We start from the raw sequence: 17,593 nt of genomic DNA, 5'->3' as shown, positions 1-17,593 counted from the left end.
GTCTTTCAGAAATCGAGGCGAAGGAGGCATGCGACTGGCTGCGGGCTGCAGGCTTCCCCCAGTACGCTCAGCTCTATGAAGGTAACAGACCTCACATCCGTCAACACCGTCACATCATGGTACCATCTAGTGAAAAGTATTCCTGTGGGTCATGGTGTTGCCACATGGGTTGAAACAAAGTGGTGCTGTTGCGAGTCACGTGTTTGGGTGAATTCACTGAGTGCTTTAACTGACGATTAATATCAGGTGTTTCGGTGAATTAGGTGAGTACTTTAACTGAAGACTGAATAGACTGTTCATTTTTTCAGCAACTCTTCTCACCCTGGTGCCTGCAGTTTTAATGATAGCTATAATATTATGTCCCTCTGACGATACAAGGCTCTCTGTATAATGCTGAAACTTGCTGGGGTAGGGAAAGTGTTCCCCCTGCCCCCTTGCCCCCCCCCCGTCCCCTCCCCCAGTCCAGTTTACCAAGGACTTCATTTACACAGCTGTCCCTGGCCTGCCTGAGACCCCGGGCCTCCTTTCAACTCGCGCTGGGACGGGGAGAGCGGAGAATCTCGTGTGGATTTTCGTCTGGATATTTCTGGGCTAGAGTTACTACCCAAACACGTTCCTGCACAGTAAAAGAAGGAGGTCATGGGAAAAAATCCTCTGTTATCTGTGCCTAAAAAACAAGCCCCTCTTACCCCGAGACCTCAGCGGCTCCTCAACGGGGCCCGTTTGAAGTGTGAGCGTGGCATGAATTCCTCTCTGGTGGGGATTGTGGGTAGGTGAACAGGAAACACACTGAAAGCCAGCTTTCTCCCCTCAGTTACAACTGTGTGTGTGGAGATATGCTGTCACGCGCATGCAGGTTTCACGCATTTTCTCTCATGGAGGCTTGAATGCAAGTCTAAGTCATCAATGTGAGTGATAACGACTTTAATAAACAGTGATTTGCTACTGGCTAGGCCTTCTGTTTGCACCATTTTACAACACATTTGAACAGCCACACGCGCCAGCAATTGCATGGTTGATCATTTAAGACAGTACTCAAATCCCTGCTGTTCCCCGTCCAGAGCAGAGCGGGCCCGTCTGTGAATCTGCCTTTTCACTTACATGTGCATGCCATGCTTCTCCACCAAAAAAGAAAAAAAAATGGCTAAGTCCCCCCTCGTAAAGGAATGCTAGCTGCTCTGGATCTGGATTCGGTCTCCCCCCACCTCGTTGCATAACAGCAGCACGATGCCCAACCCGCGACGTAATGCCTGCACAAGCCCAAGCGCCGTGTTCCGGCAATTTCTGCCACTTTTCATTAAGCTCCGGGACGTCCAAAACAAGCATGCTCCTCTCCCTCTTTTGGAGGTCGCTGGGTAAAGAATGTGCTGCCTTTTGGAAAGTGAAAGGGCTGCGCAGGCTGTGGGTCTGCCAGGATACTTTCCTCAGTAGTCTGGCGTTTTCATACCGAATGCTGCTGGAAACTGCATTCCCCAATATGATCACCGAGAGGGTGCTCTTAGGATTGATGCTAAGTCAGGAAAGAAAAAAAGAAACATTAGCACTGATATAATTGGGTAAAGGAGCTACCGAAGGTGCTGAGGTTAACTGAGCTAATTTGAACCTACCAATCAGGTCACCTTGAGGAGCAACACCTAGGGAAAAAATATTGCATTTCCGTTTCTTTTCTGGCTTCCTCTTTGTGCTCATCGTTTCTGCATTTTGTTTTCTCATGTTCATCCAAAATCATTGAGGTCAGATGGTTATGTTTCATGTTAATATCTTTGCTATCATTAAGAAAATATTCCTAATGGATTGTTTTAGTGGTTATCTTTTTACATCCTCTCCATTATTTTCTATAAGCAGCATATGCCAGTTTCGGTCTCAGATTTCAACATTATCAAAAATAATACCTGGCTATTTATCATGATGAAGGACCTGGATTGTACAATTCTGAATTGAAGAGCATTTTGAAATGTTGGCATTGTGAATAACAAATGTAGCCCTCTTCCATTTGATTGATGAATGAATTTAGACATGTTGTCATCACAGTACACATGCACACTGTTTATTTACTTGACATATGCTGTTGCAGTGAAATAGACAAGCACAAACACCAGCATGCTAATCTTTTTCCCTGTCTTCCTCTCCAGATTCACAGTTTCCCATTGACATATCTCCTGTGAAAAAGGATCATGACTTTCTCGACAAAGACCTTGTCGAGCCTCTCTGCCGGTAAGGACACTACCCATGACGAGGACTGAAGTAAACATCTTAAGTGTGTGTGATGGCTTATTTCCCTACCCTCTCTGGCATTTCCACAGTTGTAATCTTTATGAAGTAAAAGGCTTGTTTCTTGTTTGCTTTTGGGATAGGCCATTAGGTTTAGTGTTTCAGCCAGCTCTGAGTCAGATGGTAAATTGATGCCAGAGAGCTGTTGCCGAGGTGAAATGGACCTGTTTCACTTGAAATTACAGGAATGGTGATCACATCTGACTAACAGGGCATTTTTCACTGTGCAATTTTCCATTGATTGCATTACTGGAAAGGGAACAAGTGAATGCACTTACGTTATTATGGCAGCTGAGAAAGAAATCTGAAAATATACAAAGAAATTCTGATATTGTTGAGCTTTGCTTTTAAAAAAACTTGATTTGATTGTTACTTTGTTACATAATGTTTGCTTGTGTTAAGAGTGTAGTGCCAAACCTCTTCTGCATCTACACAAAATAATCATACAAATGTTGAACAATTAATTTGTTGTCAGCTTCATAGATGTTCTACCATTTTATCATATACTACCAAAGGTCAAGGATTTAAACCGAAGAGTGATTTAAATTTCCCTTTTTGTAGTTGGCAAGACTACGAATCCTCATTCGCTAATTGAATCACAACTCTTCAGTCACTGGGGTTGCCGTGGTGACAGCTCGGGGATGAAAGGAGGAAGGGAGAACGAAGGGATGCTTTACACAACTTAAGTTACTGTGACTCTAAACAACCGTCACCCAATTCATCTAAATTCCTAGGTCGGTCTGGAAACAAGAAAAGAGACCATAGTAGCTTCCCAGAATCCCAGCAAGTTCCCACCTCTTTCAGCGTTGGCCGTGCCCTCTGTGGGCCTCCAGGCTGAAAGGGGCTCCATGTAAATGGCCCCTCTCTTTTTTGGTGGTGAGGTGGGGTGCCACCACATGCCGCCCCCCCCCCCCCCCCCCCCCCACCAAGAACCTTAACCTGAAGTGATTAATACAGTGATGTCACAATGTTAACACTCTGTTTGATCCCTGACCTGTCGTTTTGTGTAACGCTCTGATATTCAGAGGTTTCTGTGCCAGTAGGGGGTTGGGGTGGGGGGTAGTCAGCAGTGGGTAATGGATGCACCCCCCCCCCCCAAAGAAAACCCCACTGTCTCTACCTGTTAGTGCTCTGTATGTGTGAGCCATAGGAACTTACAGCAGATTCCCTTTTGAGAGGGTGGTTACAGCACTGGAGGCAGATTGGCTTCATCACTGTGTTACATCTGAAGTTTTTAGTGTTGAGACTTACACATTAAGCTCTGAACAATAGAAGGAGTCATAATGAGCAACGATTTCCACAGCACAAGCGATCCTGTCTTCTGTCAGGCCCCAGGTACCCCATCTGTAATTAGTGAGGAATGTCTCGTCATCTTATCCCCTGTAGCATTGTTCTTTTACACACACACACACACACACAAACACATACATTCGCACACACACAGACACACACATAGTTCTCACTCACACACACACACACACACACACACATAGTTTGCAGTGGGGCTGTTCTATCCGCTGTACCACACAGGCGCTCCCAGCAGCCCCTAATCTCTCAGCACTGGTTCCCACCTCATTCACCGCGCACTGTATGGGAAATGTTCTAAAGCCCAATTGTTTTTGCAGGAGATTTCAGGGAGCTTTAATTGAAAGCAACGTCTTAAATCAACTGAGTTAATCAAAAAGGTATGCCCGGGGAAGAGAAAGTCAGCCGAAGGCGCAGAGCGCAAGGGAACACCAACTGGAGCGCCTTACAACTTTCATCCCTTAATTTATTTTTGGTGTGTGTGTGTGTATATGTGTGCATGTGTGTGTCCATCTGTTTGTGTGTTTAAATGAATCCGACCTTCCTGAGAGATTGCACAAATAAAAAAAAAAAAATTCCCTCCACTTCTCGAGTGTAGACCGGGCTGACTAGAATGTTAAGTGCCTCAGTAATGACATCAAAGGGGAGGAGGATCGCTGGCCATCCTGTTTTCTTTGGGCTCATGGAAAAACACACTATCACTTTGTGAACCCTGGGAGCCGGGGGGCTACCATGCTAGCCACTCGAACGGAGTTGCTCTTAGCCACTGTGGCCTCCCACCGCCCAGCCGCTCACCACCAATCAGGCGACAGGGAGTGAGAGACTCCAGAACAGCCGCCAGTTACCGGGCTTAATTAGGTTTGGCCATGCGGCGGAACAGGGTTAGCCTGCGTTAGCCTGGGTCTGGCGTCGCTGCTTCTGGTCGAAGGGATAATATCTCGCTTGTTGATCAGGGTTTGGGCTGCTCCGGGGGGCTGGCTCTCGTGTCCCTGTGTGTGGGGATCTTGGAGAGGAGAGAAATGGGAAGGCAGATGTGGTCCAGTCTCCTGCAAAAGCTCTGATTGTGGACTCTCTCTGTCGTAGGCGGCTCAACACGTTGAACAAGTGCGCCTCTATGAAACTTGACGTGAATCTACCAAAAAAGAAAGTAAGTGCAGCATGATTTTAATTTGCCAGACACGACATTATTGATCTTTTTTGTTATCTGTCTGCATAAAAGATGACACAGTGGATATAATAAATAATAAATAGATATATAATAACATTTTTAAGTAAAAGTTGGATGGATACACTTCTGTTCTATTGTGCTGAAAGTCGCTCTGGATAAGAGCATCTGCTAAATGTAATCTAATGCAAAAGCGGTTCCTTTTACTACTATGGTACTTAAGTAGTACCATTGTACCACCTACTGTGGTACTTAACAGAATGTTATGTGATGACTCCTACTATCAGTTGTGACTCTGATGATTCAATATCATCTCTGCTCTTAGCCCAACCTTTTTTCCATGCAGTTTTGCAAGTTGCTGTGAATAAAAGATCTAAATGACTAAATATACATGTGGATAAATATATTGATATAATGTTTAATACAACTGAAGAGGAACCAAGGTTAAATCCATTGATTCCATTGGCTCATACTGAGATGTATTAAATAAAGGATTAAGGGCTGAAAGACATTAATGTCATGCTCGTTGAATGGGGCTTATTTATTTACACCCAAAGATGTTGTGTCATCATGAGTCTGTAGACAGTATTTAAAACCTTTCCCTCTGAAGTTTACCCAAGTGTCATATTGCGTCCCGATTGGGGTTGTTGGTTACCTAATATGGTCTATCACATACAATATGAATTTGTAGTGATACTCTAGAGCACTAATATACAGAAGAGCCCTTGCAACAGTTTTCTTGCTGTATTTTGTTGTTGCTGTGGGCAAAATCAAGCCATCCTTTTATCCCCATAACCTGCTTTTGAGGATATTTGAGAGTTTGTCATTGTGGAGTTTGTTTTCCATTTTTTTTTCTGTCACCTTTGTGGAATGCTCATCATATATGTGGCCTGTGGTATAAAATGGCTACTTTTGATCATATTTTCAAATTTATGGTTTGGTAAAACATTATTCATCTTTGAACTTTATCATCAAATTTAAAGTGAGCGTCCACATATAAGTTTTAGTAGGATCACTGTTGTTACAGCACTACACTTGCAATCATTATTATTATACCTTTGAAGGTTTTTAATTTGAGATCTCTTTGAAAAAAATATTCACTGTGTAAACATAGGAAAATGTAGTACCTGTATATATTGTTGTGTGTTTGATGTACAATGTATTATTTTGGAAAGTAATAGTCCTTATCTTTTCTGCCCAGAGTGAAGACTCAGATGAAGAAGACTTGTTTGCCATCAGTGACAAATGGACGTTTGAGTGGAGCAGCCGGAGATGGTCCAGGCTGCAGGACATTGACTGCTTCCTGGGTCACGTGGAGAGCCAGGGTTCGGGCGGGGGCGTGGCCCTGAGGAACACCCCGAGCAGCGAGAGCGTGCTGACGGACCTGAGCGAGCCGGAGGTCTCGTCCCTGCACAGCGAGAGCAGCGGGGGGAGCGGGCACCGTGCCCAGAGCGCCGAGGACTCGGACTGCTCCCGCCGCGCCCAGTCAGAGTCCGCCGCCATGCCCGACTCCACCTCCCTCACCCTGCCGCAGGCGCCCCGGGAGGTGCCGCGCTTCGGCTCGCTGCCCTCCAAGAACGGCAAGCTCGGCCGCACCCGTGCCAAGGACTTCCTGCGGCGCATGGAAACGTTGCGCTCGTGGGGCGCGGCGGGTGGGGGGGCCCCCCGCAGGGCGGTGGTCATCAGCGGGCCCGTGCTGCAGCAGGAGCCTCAGGCCCTCAAGACGCTCCGCTGCGTGGAGATCGTCAACGGCGGGCCGCTGGAGCCCGCCTCGGACCGCGGCGGCCCCGCCTCCCAGTCCAGCAGCAGCGAGGGCAGCAGCCAATCCAGCAGCAGCTCGGTCAGCACACCCAGCCTAAAGGAGCGCAAGCCGCACTGGGCCGACAGCAAGCGCAGCGGCATGTACCTGGAAGATGTGGACATCCTGGGCGGCGCCCAGGGCCGCAATGTGGCCGAGCAAAACCGCCGCAATGAGTTCCGCTCCTACGAGGACCTGGTGGTGCACATCCCTAAGGACCACAAGCCGGGGACCTTCCCCAAGGCCCTCTCCATCGAGAGCCTGTCACCCACCAACGGCGCCTCCGTCAAGTGGCACGCCGGCAGCGTCTGCCTGGACCCGCGGGGCCAGCCCTGCGCCAAGGAGACGCGGCCCGTCACCCAGTGCTGCCCGCGGGGCAGCCGGATCAGCGTCTACGACAACGTGCCGGGCTCCCACCTGTACGCCAGCACGGGTGACCTCATGGACCTGGAGAAGGAGGACCTGTTCCCGCACCTGGATGACATCCTCCAGCACGTCAGCGGCTTGCAGCAGATCGTGGACCACTGGTCCAGGAACGTGCTGCCGGAGGGGGAGGTGGTGGGGGAGGGGGAGGGGCTGAACCGCGGGCCCTCCGGCCTGCAGTCCTCCAGCCAGATCACGCTGGACTTCGAGGGGAACTCCGTGCTGGAAGGGCAGACGACCCCCAGCGATGGGGACAGGGACGGCGTGTCCCTCAATGAGACGGACTCCAGTGGGATGAGGGAAAGGAGGGACTCAGGGGTGGGGGCGTCCCTCACCAGGCCAAATCGGTGAGATGATCACCTTAGATGTTTTACATGTATCTTATATATGTCTCTAGAGGCATATATGTATGATCTATATACGTCTTTAGTCAGAATGCAGTTAACTTGTTGTAGGGTTTGAATAGCATTATGCTCACACTCACTGGTCGTTGTTAGCCTGGTCTGACACTGTTACTCATTCAACCTGAATGTATACACTTCTGTTCTTTTGTCCTGGAAGTCGCTCTGAATAAGAGTGTCTGCTAAATGAATGTAATGAATGTAATGTAATTTTTGAAACCTGTTGAAGCCTTTTGCATGTTTTGAGTCTCTTATGTTACACAGTAACTAATTTACGACTTGTTTCCAAGACCAGTCTTGACAGAGTGCTGGATAAATGTTTCAAGTTTTTTGTGTTACGGAGGTACTATTGCTAATATCCTCCATCATTTGTGTCCAAGACCAGCTTGACACAGTGCTAGATACACTCCAGACTGTAGATAGAGCGCACAAAGCCTAGTTGAGGTGGATGGCCTGTTCTCGCTCAGTGTGAGCTCATGATGAGACGTCTCTGTTCTGACATCATCATCTCTGTTGCTTCCAGCCTGAGATGGCCCAGCTTCCAGATCTCCAACCGCCTCAGCCACTCAGTGGCCTCCCTGCAGATCACCAACCAATCAGCCGCCCAGCTCAGCCTGCTGCAGAAGTTCTCCCTGCTACGCCTCACCGCCATCATGGAGAAGTACTCCATGTCCAATAAGCACGGCTGGACCTGGTCAGTGAAACGGGAAAATGGGAAATGGTTCAGGGTTCAGTGCAGGAGTGGGTTGTTTCGCTCAATTTTGCTGTTGGGTGGTCATTTTTTAGGTCGGTGCCAAAGTTTATGAAAAGAAACAAGGTGCCAGACTACAAGGACAAGAACGTCTTTGGCGTCCCCCTGATCGTGCACGTCCAGCGCACTGGTCAGCCTCTCCCCCTCAGCCTGCAGCAGGCCCTACGCTACCTCAGGAGTCAGTGTCTGGACCAGGTCAGCAAATGTGTGTGTGTGTGTGTGTGTGTGTGTGTGAGAGCGCGCGCGTGTGTGTGTGTGCGCGTATGTACTTGTTTTTGAATGTGCACATTGCTGTTATAACCTTCCAGCTGTGTAATTGTATAATTCTCTATGCATCACTGTGCATCACTTTCACTGTGACACCTGCCTTACCAGAATACTGCAGTGCAATTTGAATCATTATATCCTTGTGCTAGCTGCTGGGAATTGGTGTTCTGGTTCTGGTGTTTTCCTGCTGGTGCATTTCTGGATGCTCGGGCCCCCAAGAGTACTGGTGTGCTGGATTGCTGTTGTAGAAGTGCCTTAAGGGAGACAGAGGGTAGAGGGAACACCAGCAAGGCAACTTGGCACTGATAAGTAGGACACGCTACAGTCGTTTCGTGAGATGTGTACATTACAGTGAGAGAGCTAGAGATTAGCTGGAGGTTAGCCAGCAATCACAGCTGGTGAAGGAATTGGCCGGAAAAGAGGTTGCAGCTGCACAGATATAATTATATTCTGTGCTCTTCATCTAAGCAAAGCAATGCTCCAATCACAGCAATGACAATAGTAATAAAGGGTAATGATCATGTCATTGTACAGAGGGGAGGACTGCATTGTAAATATGATAAAATGACAGCAGATTATTGTGTTACTTCTGTCTGACATTTAAAGGCTTTCCGGTGTGGTGTAATGGTTCTCCCTTTTTGTGGTCTCCAGGTGGGTCTTTTCCGGAAGTCTGGGGTGAAGTCTCGGATCCAGGCGCTGAGACAGATGAACGAGAGCTCGCCGGATGATGTGAATTACGAGGACCAGTCCGCCTACGATGTGGCCGACATGGTGAAGCAGTTCTTCAGAGACCTGCCAGAGCCCCTGCTCACCAGCAAGCTGGGAGAGACCTTCCTGCACATCTACCAATGTGAGAGCTCACACAGGGTCATATACACGCGCACTCACATGCACACACACATATATACACACACTCACACACTTACACACACACACACACACTTTTGTCTACATGTACACAAACACACATGTAATATATGTGTACGTACACTCACATACGCACGCATTCATGTATTCACACACACATGCATGCACACATATACAAAACACTCATACACACGTGCACACACATAGTTGTGCGCATTCATACGTGCACATACACACACAAACACGAGACAGTGCCTCACAGAACGTACTGTAACGTAATGTAATATTGCTCTTTAAGCAGGAGTATACATACATCATCACAACATCATTCCATTACCCTTACTCACTCAACACTTCCTTTAAATCCATGTTTTAATACTGGGGGCTATTTATCACTGCTTTTCACTTAAACCAACATCAGCATGACAATTAACTAGGATCCGTGTTAACTTACAGTATGCTGAAAGAATGTACTGAATGTAGGTGTTGTTGTACTTCTATCAGGTTACATCTTTTTTTTTTTAGCATATCCTCCTATTCCAACCATAATAATGAGTCAAACCTCTTCTGTCCTCACCTTCCCTCACCTCTGTTTTCCCCTCTCTCCCTCCTCCCTATTGTCTTTGTCCTCCTCTCTCCATCTCCTCCTTTTTTTGCCTACTGTTTTTCTCCCTCCCCCGACCATCTGGCTTTTCCTTCTTCCTTCACTGTCCTCCTTTCTCTCTCTCTCTCTCTCTCTCCTCCTTTCTCTCTCTCTCTCTCTCTCTCCTTCTGTCTCTCTCTCTCTCTCTCTCTCTCTCCCTCTCTCTCCTCCGCCGCAGATGTGCCTAAGGACCAGCGCTTGCAGGCGGTGCAGGCAGCCATCATGCTGATGGCGGACGAGAACAGGGAGGTGCTGCAGACTCTGCTCTGCTTCCTGAGTGATGTCACTTCCTCTGTGGAGGAGAACCAGATGACCCCCATGAACATCGCGGTGTGCCTGGCGCCCTCGCTCTTCCATCTCAACATCTTGAAAAAGGACAACCTGTCGCCCAGGTAACCTGGCCCAGCGTGCTACGCTTTCCCTTCTTTTGCAATGCAAACGTGTCTGAAATAGGCCTCACGTGCTTCTCATTATTTATGCATTATTTAGGCATGAATCGTTATTATTATTATTATTATTATTATTATTATTACTGACATTTGGCAGGAATTCTTTTCCAGAGCAATTTACATAGGTTACACTTTTATCCATTTATAAAGATGGGTATTTACTGAGGCACTTCTGGGGTGAAGTACCTTGTCCAAAGGTACAACAGCAGTGCCCCAAAGGGGAATAGAGCCAGCAACCTTTTGCTTATGAGCCAAGCCTCTTACCACTATGCTATACTGCCACCCCACAAAGCGTTGGGCAATTTGGAATTGAGACCAAGCAGTGCTTGCGCAGTCTCATGCGAGATTTGCCAAACTGATGTCATGAAGCGAGGGTTCATCCGGGATCATATTTCTGTGCTGAGCTCTCCAATCAGCTGTTCTCTGTGCTCCAACAGTAACACAGTGGAGCTTTGGCTTTGTGCAGGTTCAGCCAGGCAACACTGAGAGAAAATAAAAGCCTGACCTCGGCTCCACCAGGCTGTCTTAATGTACCCCTCAGTGTCATAAAACACTTAAATTAAGCTCTATAAACATGGTTCAAAGTAAGCTTTTAATTTGTCCCGGCCTGAGGGGGATATCAGAAAATGACACGCATGCTGTGCAGGTATAGATGCACTGCGGTGGTTTTTTTATTGGTCCTGTCCCTTTAAGGTGCTCTCCATGGATGCACGGTTTAATGGAGGCCATGCTGTGTACAAACAAACTCACCCCTGTCATTAAACAGCCAATGAAATCGCCTCTGCGTTTTTTTTTTTTTTTTTTGGGGGGGGGGGGGGGGTTGATGAGGGGGAGAATCAAAGTGTCGCACACAGACCTAAAGGCAGGTGGGAGGCAGGTTTTTACGAGCGCTGGATGTGTCTCTCAGGGGGTGAGAGGGTATTTCTGCTATGCTAATTCCAACCCCCCCCCCCCACTCCCCCACAGGGCCATGCAGAAGAAGTATGCCACCGGGAGGCCTGATCAAAAGGACCTGAATGAGAACCTGGCAGCCACCCAGGGGCTGGCCCACATGATCACCGAGTGCAACCGACTCTTTGAGGTGAGAGGACCTCCTGAGTCGGGAGGATGGAGGGAGGGAGAGAGAGAGAACAAGAAAGAAAGAAAGAAAGAAAGAGAGAGGAATATATCAGTGTTACAAGAGGTAGGAAAAACAGAATGAGAGGGAGAAATTAAGAGTCAGAATGAGAGAGACAGAAAGTAACATGAGCCGTCTGTTAAGACATCTTTTTTCTTCAAAGAAGTAAAAACCAAAAAATATAAATAGTGAAAAAGGGGGAAAAAAGACAATAAGAAAACATTCCCAGCACACAAAACATGAATGCAAAGCGATAACAAATAAACAGTTATTCACCTTCAAAGAATACGTCAGTACAAAAATCACGCCAGAAAAAAATGTGAGCAGTTTACTTTCCTTCACAACAGAATAAACACTCTATTCTACCCAGGGATCAAGGCGTGTAACTGCTTTGAGTGGCTACTGCTCCATGCGTGAATCACCACTAGAGATCACCCACCACTGTTCCCTAATGGCCTTTTTTAAAGTGATTGCCACTTAACCCCAGGGGGTGCGTTTGCCCCTGAATAATCTAGCCATTTTGATTTCTTTAGGTCCTCTACATTCACACATAGCCGTTTGGCAGATGCTCTTATCCAGAGTGACTGACAAAGCAGATCTACATTAATGCATATAATAGGACCATATGCATAATAGTGCACACAGAAAAAAACAGAGCACATTTAAACCTGTATCCATCACACAAAGCTATAATAACCGATGCCATACTGAGCACAGAATAAATGCTGTAATATTTCGGCAACTAAAATCCTAAAGACCTAAAATGCCCCGCTTTAAGACAAATGGTGTTTAAGGCATTTTTATCAGCAGATTGGAACTCCCCCAGTTCTTTTCTGGTGCGGTGAGAGAGCAGCGCTTCATCTCTCTCCAGCTGCCAGCTGCAGTCTGGCTGGGCCGCAGAAGATGAAACATCTGGCATTTTACCTCCCGGCAGCTCTTTGTCCAGATCTTCCCAAGGGCAGGGGAAATCTCAGCAAGCAAAACCCTGTGGAAGCCTCACTGATCTGATGGCAGAGATTTCTGTAGTCTAGTCTTTCATCCCCCGCATTGCTGGTCTCTCTCAAATGAGCCAGCTTGGTACAGCCCACTGCCGTGGAGAAGAATGGTGGAGTTAAAGGGCCTCAGCCTGTGAGACTGGGGGTTCTTTAAATGCTCTCTCTTCAGGTGTGTCCCTCCTCATACAGGGAGACCAAAAAGAGTTTCCTGTCGTGCCAGGAAAGTGGATGTTTAAGAGGGCATGTGCCAAATATGTTCACTGCATCAAGCTGTATCATTCTTTCAGAAAGCAAGAGAGAGAGAGAGAGAAATGTAAATGATATGAGAGAAGGAGACAGAGGGAGGGGAAGTGAGAGAGGAAGGACTGTGAGCAAGGTGGTGGCATTGACCCCCGTACTGTTTCCAAGATCTCACCTCTCCTCTCCTCTCCTCTCTTGTGTGTGTGTGCATGTCTGTGTGTGTGCGTGTGTGTGTGCGTGTGCGTGTGCGTGTGCGTGTGCGTGTGTGTGTGTGTGTGTGTGTGTGTGTCTCTGTGTGCGTATGTGTGTCTGTGTGTCTCTGTGTGTGTGTGTGTGTGTGTGTGTGTGTGTGTGTGTGTGTGTGTGTGTGTGTGTGTGTGTGTGCGCGCGTGCTTGCACCTCAGATCCCTCACGAGATGGTGACGCAGTCGCGGAACTCGTACGTGGACGCGGACCTGCACGCTCCCACGCTGGAGGAGCTGTGTAAGCAGCTGGAGGAAGACGACGGCTCCTACCACACCCACATGGACGGGCTGGTCCAGAACCTGCTGAAGGAGGCCCGTGACAAGTCCAAGGGCTGGGTGTCCTGCCCCAGCACCGACAGCACAGAGCTGTCCTACAAGAAGGTAGGCCTGCAGAGCATGGATACACACACTCCCACGGGTGCACACGACTCCACTGTCTCTGAGCATCCGCTGAATTCATTATATTACATTATTTATTTGCTCAGTAGGTGCCTTTTGTCCAGTGCGACTTGCCATACCCAGCCTACCTTTTGACAATATTGTCCATTCATACTACTGCGTATTTACTGAAGCAGGTCAGGTTAGGCATCTTTCTCAAGGGTGCAGCAGCACATGCGAAGTGAACCTGAAAGCTTTGGGTTACGAGTTCACATTCTTAAACGCTATGCCACTCTGCCTCCTGCAGAATGCAGTCCATTAACAGAAATTCAAAATGATGTGACATGAAAATGAAAGGGAAATCATTTTGGATTCTGTCTGCTCAGTCCAGCATGGTGTGGCACTCTAAACTAAACCAGATGCTGTACTGCCCAGAGTCATTGACCAGAGCCGTTTGGATTCATGACTCCAGTACGTCATCTGGTTTAGTTTGTTGTGCCACACCACACTGTGCTGACCACAGCCATTGTCATGATGGTGTTTGGCACAGGAGCAGTGAGGGTTACCCAGAGCAGCTCAGTCATCTGTCGCCTAACATGCTGTTTTGGCAAGACTTTCACCAGTGAAGTTCAGTCACGCTCAGGCTCTGATCCCTACACCCTTCTCTCCCTGTTGGCTCCCAAATCCAGGTGGGTGACGGAAACCCTCTCCGGCGCTGGCGGGTGTCAGTGGAGGTGGAGGCCCCTCCCTCGGTGGTGCTGAACCGGGTGCTCCGAGAGCGACACCTGTGGGACGTGGACCTGCTGCAGTGGAAGGTGATCGAGACCCTGGACAAGCAGACGGAGGTGTACCAGTACGTGCTAAACCGAATGCCCCCGCACCCCAGCCGCGACTTCGTGGTGCTAAGGTGAGTGGAGGGGGAGAGGGGTTACAGTAAAGTCACCCAAAAATTTTTATTTAAATTATTTATTCAGATGTGGGTAAAGTATTTAACCCTGCAGGCATGCATCTGTGACCTTGTAACTATGCCTGCACTGAAAGCATCCTTCTTAGTTTCAGCCATACAAAGGTCTCTTTTGAGAACTGCAAGCATGTCCAAAAAATAAAGAAAAATGTCAAAATCAAACCAAATTGAAAGTGATTCTCCTTACAGACACAGAGAAATATAAATAACCTTCAGAATTCATGAGTCACTGCATATAATAATGTTAACAAAAGTGACTACAACGTTAGCTTTGCTGCCACCACAGTAAATATGACATTTTTCTTCAGTCAGTCATAACTTCAAAACAATATATCTGTAACATCAGGCTTGTTTGATGTTTGCATAATATACCTTTGTATATTTTCATGGGTTGTTCGAGTGTGGTGCATGGTGATATTATTTAATCTATTTCAGTGCAGTTACCCAGCCCAACCTCACAAATCAGAGATGACAGTGCAGCACAGTGCAGTGTGTGGAGTGAGTGTAAGTGTGTAAGTGTGGTTCTGTCTGTCCCTGGCTCAGGTCATGGAGGACGGACCTGCCCAAAGGCACGTGCGCTCTGGTGTCGGTCTCCGTGGACCACGAGGACTCCCCGCCCATGGGCGGAGTCCGGGCGGTGGTGCTGGAGTCTCAGTATCTGCTGGAGCCGTGTGGGTCAGGGAAGTCCCGCCTCACTCACATCTGCAGAGTGGACCTCAAGTGAGTGGACCTGTGCATGACCATGTACTGACTGCAGTGGACTGTGTGTCCGCATTTTACATGGTACAGAAGAAACCTCCAATCATTTTACAGCTTAGACGAAGAAATGCCTTCATTTTTTCATTTCTAATTTTATTTTTTAAACGCATCTGTGCATGCATGTGTGCATGTTCTTGGGCATGTGTACATTTGTATGTGTACACATGTGCATGTATGTATGTGTAGATGTCCGTATGTATGTTGACCTGACCCTTGTTGCGCCTTTTTCAGAGGAAGGACGCCTGAGTGGTACAACAAGGCCTTTGGCCACCTGTGTGCGGCAGAGGCCGCCAGAATCCGCAACTCCTTCCAGCCTCTGACCACAGAGGGCCCGGAAACCAAGATCTGAACCCAGGGCCGTCCTGCACGGAGACAGGGTGGAGAGCATGGGGTGGGTAGGGGGGCTGTGGTTCGGGACTGGGTCCCCATGACGGAGCTGCGGTGCAGGAGCAGAGTGCTGTGTGGGGAAGCAGAGAGGGGCACCCGCCGCGCCACCTCCATCCACACACGGACCGTGTGAGACACCCCTCTCTTCCTAGGCTGGACTGTACCCCCCCCCCCCCCCAGGGGGACCTAACTATCCTGCCGCAAACTCTTCTTTAGCTTTAGTGTTACTGTCGAAAAATGGATGCTATTATTATATTATTGTAATTATTATTTTATTATCATTATTAAAGTTATCGTAGCCATTATTCATGTCGATATGGTATTCTATAATGTCTAGGACATTTAACCATTGAGCTTCTGGGAAGCAGGTGTATTTTATGTCACGTTAAATACAAAGCTATATATATAAATATATATATATAAAGTGTGTGTGCATGTGTGCATATGTCTGTATATATATATCTATGTGTGTACATATGTGTATACATATATACATACACTCTGTATATACTGTATATATAAAAAGCTTAACTAGCAGATTTACCTGCATCTTTACTTCTGATATTGATTTTCCTTATTGTATTCATATTGTATTCCAAATTGTGCAGAACAGTTATAATATTGTAAGCTGGTTTTACTATGCTTCTTTATGTTTATGTTTGTCTGAATGGGTGTAATTTAATTTGACATGTGCCCTGTGTTTTTAGGGTGAAATATTACGACTCAGGTTTGACTTTTTCATACCTGCTTTAATAGTACTGGACTACGCTGAGGAGGGTGTGTGTCAGAGACAACCTTTTTTTAATGAAAAGTATTAAAAAATCCATTTATAAAACTCTTATTGTGGCTTCACGTGATGTTGTTTGTGTCTCTTTACAAATGGCGTGTAAATAGGAGGGACTCGTGTAGCAGGGTCGCTGGTCTCAGCTTGTCTAATTGGTGGTATAGAGGAAGAGTGGTTAGGGAGCTAGGCTTGCAGTCAGAAAGCTTTACGGTCAGTTCACTGCTGTTGTCACCTTTAGCAAAGCACTTCACCTGACACAAGCCTCATACACTCTGGATGAGGGTCTCTGTCAGTCAAATGACAAAAGAAAAAAACAAACAACAGCAAACCTGACTTTTTATGGCTGTGACATCTCTCACTGTTTACTTTGTGATATGTCTTTGGAGTGAAGTCAAGGGGCCTGAAACAATGAAATCTAGGAGTAATGCACTGTGCCTTATGTTGCTTTATGGTGCAGAAGCATGGTGTGAGCATCACTGAAGTGCTGCTGTCAAAGGATCTGAGACTGTTTTATTCTTCAGTCCACATGCTCTTATGGAGAGATGGAATCCATGTGCTCCAATGGACACAGACAGAACCCAAGTGTTCCCATGGAGACAGACAGAACCTAGGTACTGAACAGATGGAACCCTTCTGTTCCCATGAAGAGAGACACATCCCTTGTGTTCCCAGGGAGATAGACAGAACCTCTCTTCTTCCATGGAAGAAGACGGAACCAATCTGTTCCCATGGAGTAGGACAGAACCCAAGTGTTCCCATGGAGACAGACGGAACCTGCGTACTCCCATGGAAGGAGACGGAACCCGTTTGTTACCATGGAGAGAGACAGAACCCTTGTGCTCCCAGAGAGAGATGGAACCTGTGTGTTCCTGTGGAGAGAGGTAGCCATGAAATTGAGGGTGCTGGCCTTTCCCTGCTCCTAAATCCTGGTCCAGCTCTCTGTACCTCCACACTGCAGGCAGTAAGCTACTCGATCACGTGCTGCCTCAGCGAGGCTCTATTTCTGTGCAGGACACAGCGCTCTTGGGAGGGCAGGAGAGACACAGGCCCCTCCTCTGTTTGTTTCTCCCACTTCAGCCCCCTCACTGTGGGAACGTGGTTTATGCAGGAGGGGATACTCACTGTACAGTCATGCTGTGTGACTGCTGTGTGTGTGGGGGGGGTGGTAGACTGTGGGCAGGCCTTTGTTTGTTTATGTTTTAGAGAAGAAGAGAGCTGCCTTTAAGTTCATGTCCAGTTTGGGGGTAGGTCAGGGGGGTATGATGTAGCTAGTATGTAGAAAGAGAGGGGATGAGGAGGGTGATGGGTAGGCGGTGACGGGTAGTGTTGGGTTTGGACCCAGAAGCAGCCACATTCGGGGATAGGAACCAGCTGTGACTGCCCC

At 47.6% G+C, this 17,593-nt stretch overlaps 1 protein-coding gene across 6 annotated transcripts in view; it reads left to right on the top strand.

Moving 5' to 3' along the window:
• Positions 1-15,583, top strand: part of stard13b (StAR-related lipid transfer (START) domain containing 13b) — a 98,827-nt gene extending 83,244 nt beyond the window's left edge. For 4 of the 6 annotated variants that reach the window (XM_036536153.1, XM_036536157.1, XM_036536156.1 and 1 more), the window contains 11 exons: positions 10-81; positions 2,133-2,214; positions 4,660-4,723; positions 5,943-7,309; positions 7,887-8,057; positions 8,150-8,309; positions 9,033-9,231; positions 10,070-10,283; positions 11,307-11,421; positions 13,097-13,318; positions 14,005-14,227. In XM_036536153.1, the coding sequence (XP_036392046.1) occupies positions 10-81; positions 2,133-2,214; positions 4,660-4,723; positions 5,943-7,309; positions 7,887-8,057; positions 8,150-8,309; positions 9,033-9,231; positions 10,070-10,283; positions 11,307-11,421; positions 13,097-13,318; positions 14,005-14,226 (2,888 nt within the window). In that variant the 3' untranslated portion in view covers position 14,227. Of the gene's footprint in view, positions 1-9; positions 82-2,132; positions 2,215-4,659; positions 4,724-5,942; positions 7,310-7,886; positions 8,058-8,149; positions 8,310-9,032; positions 9,232-10,069; positions 10,284-11,306; positions 11,422-13,096; positions 13,319-14,004; positions 14,228-14,822; positions 15,000-15,269 lie in introns of those variants that run through there. The other 2 variants (XM_036536158.1, XM_036536159.1) reach the window with 1 other exon arrangement.
• Positions 15,584-17,593: the final 2,010 nt, after the last annotated feature.

The sequence above is a fragment of the Megalops cyprinoides genome, chromosome 9 (genome assembly GCF_013368585.1).
Source record: "Megalops cyprinoides isolate fMegCyp1 chromosome 9, fMegCyp1.pri, whole genome shotgun sequence".
Taxonomy (NCBI): domain Eukaryota; kingdom Metazoa; phylum Chordata; class Actinopteri; order Elopiformes; family Megalopidae; genus Megalops; species Megalops cyprinoides.
The sequence above is the reverse complement of the archived record's forward strand: the minus strand, read 5'-3'. Positions and strand labels throughout refer to the sequence as shown.